This window comes from Labrus bergylta, chromosome 1, assembly GCF_963930695.1.
Source record: "Labrus bergylta chromosome 1, fLabBer1.1, whole genome shotgun sequence".
Lineage (NCBI taxonomy): Eukaryota > Metazoa > Chordata > Actinopteri > Labriformes > Labridae > Labrus > Labrus bergylta.
The window spans coordinates 36,345,172-36,358,833 of NC_089195.1; the positions used below are offsets into that span (position 1 = coordinate 36,345,172).

General features: G+C 44.6%; 1 protein-coding gene across 1 annotated transcript; it reads left to right on the forward strand.

The window, feature by feature from the left end:
* The first annotated feature begins 5,256 nt into the window (after positions 1-5,256).
* On the forward strand, positions 5,257-7,463 carry LOC136179970 (E3 ubiquitin-protein ligase TRIM47-like). Its single transcript, XM_065958905.1, has one exon. The coding sequence runs from the start codon at positions 5,290-5,292 to the stop codon at positions 6,682-6,684; it is 1,395 nt and encodes a 464-aa protein (XP_065814977.1). The 5' UTR covers positions 5,257-5,289; the 3' UTR covers positions 6,685-7,463.
* Positions 7,464-13,662: the final 6,199 nt, after the last annotated feature.

Consider the following 13,662-nt stretch of genomic DNA (forward strand, 5'->3'; position numbering starts at 1 on the left):
GGGTCCCCAACTGCAGATCTTTATCAACAAGTGGAAAAGTTGTAGCAGATGGACGTACTTCCCTGGCGGAGTGAAAAGGCTAGTACAAGGTCACGCCAGAATCAAGAAGCCATTAACTGCTTGGATGCAAAGACCCAGCGTGTGGCAGTAGAAGGGACCTTCTGCTATGCCACTCCTCTTCTCTGGGTACAGAACTTCCCCCAACTATGTGCACCCAAGGAGGCTGTGCTCCCGCAGCTCAGAAGCACAGAGAGGAGACTTTCTAAAAACTCAGAGGCCACCACAGCCTATGTCAAGGAAATGACGAGGCTGGAACAAGCTGGCTACATCGTTAAAATGGATCCTGCAGCAGAAGACTCGCCTACCAGTTGGTACATTCCCCATCACATGGTGGTACACAATGGTAAGCACCGTGTAGTTTTCAATTGGTCCGTTCCAAGGTGTGAACCTGAATAATCTCTTGCTCCCTGGGCCAATGCTGGGACCCTCTCTGCTCACTGTCCTCTTGCACTTCAGGGAACATGCGGTTGCTGTGACCAGCGATATATGTGGTATGTTCCACCAGGTCAGGCTCCTCCCAGACGATCAAGCACTCCTCCACTTCCTTTGGTGAGACCTCAAGCATGACAAACAGACCACAGTCTATGAATGGAGAGTGCTCCCCTGCAGCACCACCCGCAGCCCCTGCTGCGCAACATATGCACTCCAAAAGCATGTTTTGGACCACACTCAGCCTGGTGATGCTGTCAGGGAGTCAGAAAGTACTTCTACGTAGATAACTGTCTACAGAGTGTTTCTTCCGAAAAGGATGCCACAGCCCTGGTGGACCAGTTACGGTCACTCTTAGCCCAAGGAGGCTTTGAGCTGCGGCAGTGGGCCAGCAACCGAACGGACACAATCCGCCACCTCCCTGCAGAAATATGATCAGAAAGTGCTGATAAATGGATTTCTCAGGGCCAACCTGACCAGCAGGAATCAGCCCTAGGCCTCCAGTGGCATTGCCCAAACGGACACCCTGTCTTACAAGTCCAGAACTGTTGGAGGAGATAAGACCATGATGCAATCAAGCTATAAGGTGCTCGCCAGTCAGTACGACCCCCTCGGGTTTCTCGTACCGTACACCACAAGAGCCAAAATCGTTGTCCAACACCTGTGGGATATGAAAAGAGATTGGGATGACCCAGCCTTACCGGAGCCCTTGCTGCGCACCTGGAAGGAGTAGGAGGATGAACTCTCTTATCTTCCAAGCATAACTCTGCCGAGATGCTATACCACCCCTGTGCTTGACTCCACCACCAGTCGGCGTGAGGTACACGTGTTTTGCGATGCCTCAGAACAGGCATACGGCTCTGTGGCATACCTGAGAACTGAAAGTCCAAGGGGTGAGATCGAAATAGGATTCCTCACTGCAAGGTCAAGAGTGGCTCCTAAAAAGAAGCAATCCATTCCACATCTGGAGCTATGCGCTGCCTTGACAGGAGCTCAGGTAGCAAAGCTGCTCAGGACTGAGCTAACACTCCCTATTCAGCAGGTTGTATTGTGGACTGACTCTACAACTGTACTCACCTGGCTGACATCGGACTCATGCTGATTTAAAGTTTTTGTGGGCACCCGAGTGTCAGAGATCCAGGACCTTACAGCTGGTAAAACCTGGCGTTATGTAGATTCTGCCACTAACCCTGCGGATGACATCACAAGAGAGAAGCCACTCTCTGATCTAACAACTGACACCCGCCGGAGCCGTGGGCCACCGTTCCTACTCTACGGCCCAGATCAGTGGCCAGAGACCCCACAGCTTCAAACCTCTTCAGTTCCCGCTGAGGATCTGAAAAAGCCCATCTTCTGTGGACTCACCTCTAAACCACCTGCATCCCAAATACCTGATGCCACACAGTTCATTACCTTTAGTGACCTCATAACTGCTACAGCACACTCCCTACATGGGGCGGCCAAAGATGAACTCACAGCTGAAGATTATCGCAAGGCCCAAACTGCTCTCCTTCAACGAGTGCAATTAGACTGCTTCCCCACAGACTTTGCCCAGTTGAAGTCAAGCAAGCCTGTGCTTAGGAGCAGCCACCTCCTCACTCTAGCTCCAGAATTTGATGGACAAGATGAGCTCATCCGAGTAGGCGGCCACCTACGCCACAGCAGCCAGCTTGATCCAGAAACAATCTATCCAGTCGTGCTTGACGCCAAACACCCAGTCACACAGCTGATTATTAAAGACTTTGATGAGAAGCTACATCACCCAGGTCCTGAAAGAGTCTTTGCCGAGATTCGACGCAAATACTGGATTCTGCGTGGGTGAGAGGCCGTTCGTCTTCATCAGCGAAGCTGTACTGAGTGTCAGAGATGGCGCAGCAAACCTAACGTCCCTAAAATGGCTGATCTGCCTCCTGCGAGATTACACCTTTATAAGCCAGTCTTCTTCTCCACAGGTGTGGACTGCTTTGGTCCCTACTCCATCAAGATAGGGCGAAGAAGTGAAAAGCGTTGGGGGATAATATTCAAATGCATGACCACTGGAGCCGTACATCTTGATATCCTCTCAAGTCATGATACCGATGCATTTCTCATGGCTTTACGCCGATTCATAGCCAGGAGGGGAAAGCCATTCGAATTGCTCTCAGATCAGGGTACCAATTTTAAAGGAGGTGATCGGGAACTGCGGGAAGCGTTTGCAGCCCTTCAACCAGATGTTCAAGATCAGCTCACACCCCAGCAGATCCAATGGAGATTCAACCCGCCTAATGCTCCCCATTTTGGCGGCTGTTGGGAGCATGAAATTCAATCATTAAAGCAAGCCTTGCAGGTCACACTCGGAGCCCAGCATGTGACAGAGGAGGTGCTGAGGACACTCCTCATTGAAGTTGAAGGGATCCTCAACTCCAAACCCTTGGGTTACACATTGTCAGACATTGCCGATCCTGATCCTGTTACCCCAAACTCATTGCTGATTGGACGGCCAGATGCATCTCTCCCACAGGTTGTATATCCTGAATCGGAGCTTCTGGGCAGGAGACGCTGGCGTCATAGTCAGGTCCTTGCTGACCATTTTTGGAGGAATTTCATTAAATTCTACCTTCCTAATCTCCAGGCACGACAAAAATGGCATGCAGATGCACCAAACCTACATATTGGCAAGGCTGTGATGATCATGGATCCACAGTCCCCTCGCTCACTGTGGCCAGTAGGAAAGATCACCAACATCTTCCCCGGACTTGATGGTCGAGTGAGGTCTGCTGACGTGACGGTGGGCAACATGATCTACACGCGCCCAGTGGCTCGGATTATTCAACTCCCTGCCCTGCCGGATTAATCATCAGAATCCTGGATTTATGGTTGCCTTTGGTCTGTTAGCTGCCATTGACTTCAGTAGTGTAGTTTCTAAAAAACCAGAAGGCCTTTTCTTTTATATAGTTCTGATTTCCCCTTGAAATCAGGGGGCGGCTGTGAAAAGGCACCCTCTGGTTGACGTCTTTGCCAGTGTTTTTACTCTTTAGCTTTCACTTTCACTTTTGCCCTGATTGTGGCCAGACGCTCAACACGTCTCAACACGTTGTGAAGTTCTTCTAGATGTTAATCCTTCCCAATTGTCATCTGATGTGAAGTGCGTCTAGCACAAGTGAGTTAAAGGGTTGAGAATATATGTTTTATCTTTGCTAGAGTATTTGCCAATACTTTATATATATTTTGCCTGTTAAGCTAATGGAGCACAGGTTTGTTTTGGCTCACTGGTTATATATTAGCAGCTAACTGTATAATCTTCGTCAAAGATGAGAATACATGTGTTCTGTGTGACTGTGGCAATATACTGTAGTTCAGTTATTGATTATTAGGTGACGTTTTTGATAAGGAGATATGCTGAATGGCGGCATTGTAGCCATATCTGTTCGTTAATTAGCAGGACATGCACATGGCATTAAGATAGGTAGTCACTGTGAATTATGTCCAGTAGAGGGCAGTGCTGCCTTACTGATGTAAATGAATAAGCTATTTTCATATGCTCAGAAGCCTGTCATACAATGTCTTTGCTGTGAACTGTATCTGTTAGTGAAGAAGTCTGTTTATACTTACCTGTTTTGTGTATACTTTATGCAGAACCAGTGATTTATCAGAGAATAGGATTTATGCGGCTGTGGTGGTGGTGGTTACGAATAAACAGAGTGGAATTAAAAACGTGTGGTTCTTATCGATTACCTGCAGCGAGTTCTACACAATAAGAGCCAGCGTAGTTAAGCAGGAAAGCTACAGCTTTCTCACAATCTCTGTTATTTAAATGGTCCATAGACGTGCTGTCAGCAATAACTACTTAATTACCATTAATCTCTTACTATTTTGTCTCTTTAGGCTCACTGTACAGTCGTCCTCAGTGTCTCCCTGTAGTCACACTGCTGCATCTTTGAATGTTTGAATTTCAGATCCCCCCCACCATGGGCAGGTTGAAAACATGAGGAACTAGCGATGTAGTTTCACCCCCTCTAACCAAAGGAGCATCTGATGACGCAAAATGACGATTTTTGCATCATCAGAGGCTCTTTTTCAGACTTAGAAATACAGAGCTTTCGCGTCTCAGGGGAAAATGAGGGGGGGATGCACGAGCATTCAAAAATACTACCAGGTTTCTAATGATACAAAGCTTAATGCAAATGGGAGAAGTATCCCTTTAATAAAAAAGTAAAAACCTAAAACTTTTTATTTCTTAAAGCAAAATAATGTAATTTTAACCATGCAATTAAAACTGAGATTAATAGCGATTAACTATTGAAATTCTAAAAAGAATTATCATTTGACAGCCCTTAAGGATAGTATTAGTAATAAGAAGAAGGAGCAGACATCAGGATGGAAGGAAAACGAGGAGAAGACAGTGGGATAATGTTAGACAGTTGTGTAAAGAAGTTAAGAGATTAATCAGATATCGTGATGTATCATTTTTCTGATTATCTTACAAGATATCAGTTGTCACAGAATCACAAATCCCTCCAAAGATAATAAGAAAATGATAATTTAATCCAAAGTCACTTTTGTGCTTTATGGCACTGAGAAAAAACGGAAGGAAAATATATGATTCTAAATTTGTCTTTAAGTTTATTATTATTCTTATAAGAGAATAAGACAAAATGATCCATCGCTCCAGGGCTCCATGGGGCTTCCATCTTTAACATTAAAATCAGTAACCCATTCAGATTGGTAAATCTTTACACGCTTTACTTTCAGATTTTTAACAAAGATAAGAGTCTAATATCAATTAAATTGTATTCTTTCTTTCTTTCACTCTGTGTAGATATGGCTGCTGCAAAGTATCATCGATCTGAGGATCAGTTTCTCTGCTCCATCTGTCTGGATGTGTTCAATGATCCTGTTAGCACATCATGTGGACACAACTTCTGCAAAAACTGCATCACTGAACACTGGAACACCAGCGACCAGTACAGCTGTCCAATGTGTAAGGAAGCTTTTACCAATAGACCTAAACTGAGGGTCAACACTTTCATCTCTGAGATGGTTGGTCAGTTCAGAGACAAAGCTCAGCAGGAAGCCAGCAGCAGCTCAGAGCTTCAAGAGTCCAAACCAGTAGAAGTTCTCTGTGACGCCTGCACTGGAACCAAACTGAAGGCCCTGAAGTCCTGCTTAGACTGTCTGGTCTCCTACTGTGAGACTCACCTGGAGCCTCATCTGACAGCTTCACGTCTGAAAAGACACCAGCTGATCGACCCTGTGGAGAACCTGGAGGACAGGATGTGTACGAAGCACGATAAACCTCTGGAGCTATTCTGTAAGACTGATCAGACCTGTGTCTGCACGCTCTGCTCTGTTTTAGACCACAAGACACACGAGTTTGTTCCTCTGAAAGAAGAATATGAAGAAAAGAAGGCAGAGCTGGAGGAGACAGAGGCTGAAATTCAGAAGATGATCCAGAAAAGACGACTGAAGATTCAAGAGATCAAACACTCAGTGGACCTCAGTAAGGACGATGCAGACAGAGAGATGGCAGAAGGTGTTCGAGTCTTCACCGCTCTGAAGGAGTCTGTTGAGAGAGGCCAGGCCGAGTTCATCAACATGATCGACAAGAAGCTGAAAACAACAGAGAAACAGGCCGAAGCTTTCATCAAAGAGCTGGAGCAGGAAATCTGTGAGCTGATGAAGAGGAGCACTGATGTACGGCAGCTCTCACACTCTGAAGACCACCTCCATCTAATCCAGAGAGTCCAGTCTGTTAACTCTGCTCCACCCACCAAAGACTGGACAGAGGTTAATGTCTGTCAACCACTTTATGAGGAGACTGTGAGGAAAGCTGTGGCTCAGCTGGAGGAGACTCTCAGTGAAGAGAAGAAGAAGTTGGTTCAAGCTGAGCTGAAGAGAGTCCAGCAGTATGCTGTGGATGTAACTCTTGATCCTGATACAGCACATCCTAATCTCATCCTGTCTGAAGATGGGAAACAAGTTCATCATGGTGATGTGAGGAAGAATCTACCAGACAACCCAGAGAGTTTCTTTCCTTGCGTTAATGTTTTAGGAAAGCAGAGTTTCTCTTCAGGCAGATTTTACTTTGAGGTTCAGGTTAAAGGAAAGACTTGTTGGGATTTAGGAGTGGTCAGAGAGTCCATCAACAGTCCTAGTCTGAATTATGGAGGTAAAAACTCTACACCTCTGATCATCTCTCCTGTCAGTGTGAAATAATCAAAGACTTCATGTATTGATTCTCATCCGAGTACAAACCATCCTATTTAGTGACAACACGGTATATTTGGGCGGCAGTTGCTCAGTCTGTAGGGACTTGGGTTGGGAATCGGAGGATCGCTGGCAAGTCCGGAAATTGGTCTGGTAGCTGGAGAGGTGCCAGTCCACTTCCTGAGCACTGCCGAGGTGCCCTTGAGCAAGGCACCTAACCCCCCCCCCCCCACCAGCTCAGGAGCGCCCACTGTGGGCAGCCCCCTCACTCTGAGACCTCTCCATTAGTGCATGTCCACAGGATCCTGTTTGTGCATGTGTGTGTATTTCGGCCTATGTTTGTGTAGCATGTTAACTAGACAGAGTGTAAAAACGAATTTCCCCTCGCAGGATCAATAAAGCATAAATTATTATTATTATTATATTTGACATATTTGACAGAATCAGATCATCGTGTTCGTTGATTGACTTTATAGTTCAGAGGTTTGTCCCCGTAAACACAGCAGGTAACAAACTGATTTGATTGATCAGCTCATCATTGAGACGCATCATTTATGTGATAACGTTTATTTTAACCCTTTAAACTTCACTGACTTCCAACTTCAGATCGAGAGGAAAAGACTGTAGAAGACATTAATTCAATAAGTTTATATTTGTCTGAAATGTCTTTGGTGTCTCTTTGACTGAGTTCTGCTGTACGTATGATAGTGTTGATAAAAAGTCAAAGAAATCTGTAAATATGTGATTTTGAAACAAAAACTTCTAAATAAACTTGTTGTTGAAGACGAGGTCTGAGTAAGTACTGATTGACACGTATGACCCAGAACGTCCACCAGATACGTGTGCTTTGTGTGTCCACTCCCTCATCCGTCAACACCCACAGGCTGAGTTCTCAGAGCGCAGCACGGAGCAGCACCGCCGGACAGCTGGAGTCACCAGACCAAGGAGTTCCCACGGTAATTACAGAATCAGGAGTGACATCGACAGATAACACGATGTATGAGGTATAAAACCGTTATAAACACATCAACAAACACACAGAAGGTCATTGTTCTGAACTCGGGATGTTAATGATTAATCATCTATCGATTAATCGCCGTTAAGAATTTAACCGATTAGAAATGTATTCACTGACGATCTGTTTACAGTTTAACCGGCGGTCACATGTAATACCAATTCATACCAAAAGAGGGCGCCCGTCACATTTACAACTCAGAAAAACTGCTGTTATCACTACTAAAGGAAGAAGAGGTGCTGTGAAAAGTGAGGAGAAATGTAAGTGGTCAGCAGAGAGAGTGTTTTCTGCAGCTGGACTTGTTGTGAATAGACTGAGCACACAACTCAGCCCTGGTCACTTAGAGCTGCTCGTCTTTGTAAAGCACTAAGCCGTACATATATTTTGGTGAGTAGAGTATTTAATGCGATCACAACTCACGGCTGAATGTGTTGAAATATTAATTTGCCTACAAAGCAGAATAATTAAGTGTATTGGAAAGATGCTCAAATGGAACCATTCGTGATGCTAACGTTACTCATGCACAAGAACGACAAATGTTATACAAGAGTGTAAGAGCCAATATGCAAATTATTGATTAATACTAAATATCGAGTTAAAAATGATTAAAATCTAATAACAGTAATTTCATGTAAATTCATAACGTTTAAAATTGTTTTAAAGGCATAATTTAGTCATTTATAAATGATAAAAAGGTTATTGTTTATGTTCTTGGATGTTTGTTATGACAGCACTGCGTAGTTAAAGTTGTGACGGATGTGACGTAAGCAGTTTGGAGTCCAATATTGATGGAAGCTACACAGTTTTTTGACCATGCGTTAGACCGTTTGTTAAATCTGTATTTTATTTTGAAGTTTTTTCAGTAAACCTTTTAAAAAGAAGGAAAGCTGTCCTGTCTTTTCGCTCGCGTTGCAAATACTGTGAGTTGACTCCAAAAAGTGGTACAGAGGACGAAGAAAGAGACGGAGTGCCACTACATTTTGTCAAAAAACTAGCTTAAAGGATCAATAAGCTGGAACGTGCCCGGGCGCGGGGAGAGCGCAGCTGTCCGCTCGGGAGAAGGGGAGATAACAAAAGAGAGCTCACCTAATGAAGCCAGCAGAAACGGGTTATCCTTTAAAGTACTCTCCAAGAAAAGGTAACGTGAAACCTAAATACTACCCTCGTGCATTTCCATGGAAGGATGTAAAGCCGACACAGGAAGATAATTGAAGCCCGTGCCGAAATTAAAGGAGGATTGCAGGAAATAATTCAAGTTGTAGATTCTCCGTGTCAGCTCGTATTTTAAGCCTTGAAACAGTCAATGTGGATTTCGGCCTTATTTAAGAAGTTGTTTGCACTCGTTTTATGAAGAAAAAGTGCCTTAAAGGTTAAGTGCTTTTAAACCTTTGCATTCAACTAGAGCCTTACTCTGCAATATTAAGATGATTGATGAAAAGGAAAAAGAGATTGGATGTCTTGAGGATACAATGGATTCAGGACGGACACGCAGGTTGACAGAGAAAGCCTTAGAGGAGAAATTGCAAAAAAAATATAGCATTAAGAAGAAGAAAATTAGGAGCTCTCACAAGTAAAAGAAATGAAGTGGACAAAATGATGAGTGATGCTCAGAGTTTACAAGGTGTTAAAGATGTGATGGAAAATGATTTTTCACTCGCTGTAGACAAGTTTAGTTGCCTCAACAATGAAGTTGCAAGCCTTTTGTCTGAAGATGAAAAAACATTTGATCAGGAACAATGGTTTGAACCCAAAATGGCATCCATCAAAGAATTCATAAAAGCTACTAAAACATGGATCGCCGCTGTGCATGAACGCTCTTTTCAAAAAGAGGATGATGCGGAAATTGACCCGCAAGATGCTGTTAAAGCAAGTGACAGTATTTCACAAGTAGGTGTCAGCAATGTTGGACACAATCGTCAATATGGATCTCAAGTAAGTCGCAGAACAGCCATATCACAGGTGTCCTCGACACGTGTTAGACAAGAGGTGGAACATGCAGCTCTGCTTGAACGTGCTGCGGCACAGAAGAAAAGGCAGCAGCTTGAGTTTGAAATGGCCAGAATCAAAAGCGCAAAAGAAGAACTTGAGTTGGAAACCGCATTAGCAGAAAGCAGTGCAAAATTAAAAGTGCTCAAAGAATATGAAAGATCAGAGGATGGTTCCAGTAGCCGTGGTTCCAGTAGTCACGCACTAGTACAAAAGCTAAGAGGTGGGGGCATGAAGCAGGAAGAAACCAGTGTATCGCTTCCTCAGCCAGTTGATCCAGGCTTTCATGCTCAATTGCAAATGTTGCACTCTCAAGTACCAAAAGTGGCTCAACAAGATTAGCAACGCTCAGGCCAACAGAGGTGACGAGATGCTAAAAGTGATGCAAAATCAGAATGTTATCACTGAGCTTCTGGTAAAGCAACAAAAGCAATCCCAGCTACCAACAAAGGACATTACTGTCTTCAAGGGCGACACATTGCAATACAAATCTTTCATTAGATCGTTTGAGCACTCAATAGAACGAAAGACAGACAATGATCAGGACAAATTGTACTTTTTGGAACAGTTTACAAGAGCTAGTTCGCAGCTGTGCTCATATGCCACCTAGCAAAGGCTACTATAAAGTGAAGCAACTGCTTCATGATCACTATGGGGATGAACTACAGATCGCCAGCGTGTACATTGATAAAGCACTGAAATGGCCGCAGATCAAATCTGATGATGGAAAGGCATTAAATGCTTATGCAATGTTTTTGGTTGGATGTCGCAACACTATGGAAGACATAGAATTTCTAGAAGAGATGGACAACCCTACCAACTTACGGAAGGTGGTATCCAAACTACCCTTCAAAATGAAAGAACTTTGGCGTGCTGAAGCTTACGATGTCAAACAGCGAAAAGGCAGAAGAGCAAAGTTTGCTGATTTGGTGAACTACATAGACCGCCAAGCTAAAATAATGATCGATCCACTGTTTGGTATTATACCAGACAGCCGCCCAACCATAATTGGAAAGATCGAACAAAAGGAAAGGCATCCTCCTAAGAGAGAGGTCCGTGGAAGCAGTTTCGCTACCAACGTTTTCCAAAATAAAAGACCTCAAGAAACATATGTGATGTCAGGTAATTCAAGCAAAACCAGGATTGCCTTTGAGAAGCCATGTTTGTACTGTCAGCAGTTTCACATTCTAACTTCATGCAACAAAATATAAAAATCAGCCACACAAAGAACGTGTTGATTTCTTGAAGTCAAATGGCTTGTGTTTTGGCTGCTTAACCCCTGGCCATCTCAGCAAGTTCTGCAAAAGACGAATGGAGTGTAAAGTATGTGGGTTAAGTCATCCAGACATTTTACACATGGAAAAAAGAGAAGATTCTGTCTCACCTGAGAAGAATGAAGGTGCTCACGGAAACAAATTATCGTGTGCTCAAGTTTCTGTCACGCAAGAGTCTTGTAGCCTAACGGGGGCCGGAAAAGCTGAATGTGTGCTGTCGATAGTACACTTAAATCAAAAAAGAGCGACAAGTATGTTGAAACGTACGCCTTCATGGACCTGGGAAGCACAGCAACGTTCTGCACAGGAGACCTGCAAAAGAAACTGAACACTAAAGGGAAACCAACACAATTACTTCTCAGCACAATGAGTCAAGACAAACCTGGAGAACAGAAGCTAATAAATAGCTATGTGATATCGGACCTGGAAGTGTGCGGCCTGGAAGACACCAAACATATTGAGCTACCAAAAGTGTACACTCACAGCAACATACCAGTTCACGCCGAAAATATACCCAGGCAGTCAGATATTCAACAGTGGCCTTATCTCAGCGAAGTGCGTTTGCCAGAATTAGAAGCAGATGTAGGCCTACTTATTGGAGCAAACTGTCCAAAGGCTATGGAGCCATGGCGCATCATTAACAGTCAAGATGGAGGCCCTTATGCTGTTAAGACGGCCATTGGATGGGTCGTGAATGGTCCCATGAGAAAGGAACTGGAGGACACAGAGAACAAACCGCCTCAGTGTTCAGTGAACAGGATCTCAGTGATGGAAGTTGAGAAGTTACTTGTCCAACAGTACAACACTGATTTCCCAGAGCGCAACTACGACGACAAAGAAGAGTTGTCGCAAGAAGACAAACAGTTCATGCAGTCTATGCAGAAAACAGCAATGCTGGAAAACGGACATTACAGCATTGGATTGCCGCTCAGGAACGTGAAGCTCCAGATGCCTAATAACCGCTGTGTGGCGGAGCAGCGCATAGCCAGTTTGCACAGAAAGCTCAAGAAGAATCCTGAGTTCTTTGAAGAGTGCAAAGAGTTCATGGATACTATCATAAGCAAAGGCTATGCTGTCCAAGTTCCGGCACACCAGCTGAATCGTGACGACAACAGGGTGTTCTACATACCGCACCATGGGGTGTATCACCCTAAGAAAAGAAAACTACAAGTGGTCTTCGACTGCACAGCCTCGTATCAGGGCCGGTCTTTGAACTGTGAGTTACTACAAGGACCTGACCTGACCAATACGTTGGTTGGTGTCCTCTTAAGATTTCGTGAGGAGTCAATAGCCATAATGGCAGACATCGAGTCAATGTTTTATCAAGTTAAGGTGCCAGAAAAAGACGCAGATCTCCTCCGCTTTCTTTGGTGGCCCAACGGCAACTTGAATGGGCCAATGAAGGAATTTAGGATGGCAGTGCACCTATTTGGGGCCACTTCATCGCCAAGCATTGCTTCGTATGCCCTTCGAAGAACCGCTGAGGACCATAGAGCTACTGCCTCCCCAGAAGCTGTCCAAACAGTCCTGCGCAACTTTTATGTGGACGACTGTTTGAAGAGCGTAGCTACAGAAGACGATGCAGTGACATTGGCAAGTGATCGCCGTACCTTGTGTGCCAGAGGAGGTTTCAATCTGGTGAAGTGGATGAGTCATAGCCGAAAGGTGTTGATGTCCATTCCAGAAGTACACAGAGCTAGTGGAGTAAAAGATATGGATCTAAGCCATGAAGCTCTACCAGTCGAGAGGACTCTTGGCATACAGTGGGATACAGAAACGGATACCTTCACTTACAGCATGAAGCTGCAAGACAGGCCGTTGACGAGGAGGGGCATTTTATCCATCGTCAATTCTATCTACGACCCCCTCGGCTTTTTGGCTCCAGTCATCCTGCCAGCCAAACTTCTGCTGAAAGAGCTTTGTAAGGAGCAGCATGGTTGGGATGAGAACATTGGTGAAAAACATGCTGAAGAGTGGAAAAGATGGAAAGAAGACATTACTCTGCATGATCTTGCTGACTTCCACGTGAGCAGATGTTTAAAACCCACAGACTTCGGATGCGCTGCCACAGCGCAGTTACATCATTTCTCGGATGCCTCAGAGTACGCATATGGCACTGTGACTTATCTGCTGCTAGAAAACAAACAAGGCAAGAAACATTGTTCTTTCCTGATGGGAAAATCAAGAGTCGTCCCACTCAAGCAAGTTACAATACCCCGGCTTGAATTGACTGCGGCAGTCATGGCAGTGAAGATGGACAAGATGTTACGTCAAGAACTTCAAGTTCCACTTCAACCATCTATCTTCTGGACAGACAGCACTACCGTACTCAGGTATATTGACAATGAAACAGCTCAATTCAAAACTTTTGTTGCGAACAGAGTTACACTGATCCGCGAAGCCACCAAACCATCTCAGTGGAGCTACGTCGGATCAGCAGAAAATCCTGCAGATCAAGCCAGCAGGGGTCTGAAGGCCAAGAGTTTGATACAAAAGGGAACATGGATTAATGGACCGAACTTCCTGTTGCAAAATGAACATGATTGGCCCAAGCAACCCGTGCAAAGGAAGGAAAGCCTTTAAGATGACCCAGAGGTCAAGAACCCGGTTATAGTCAACACCATCAAAATCGAAGATAACGTGGAACCAATGAACCAGTTGATCAACTACTACTCGGACTGGCATAAACTTAAAAGGTCAGTGGCCTGGATT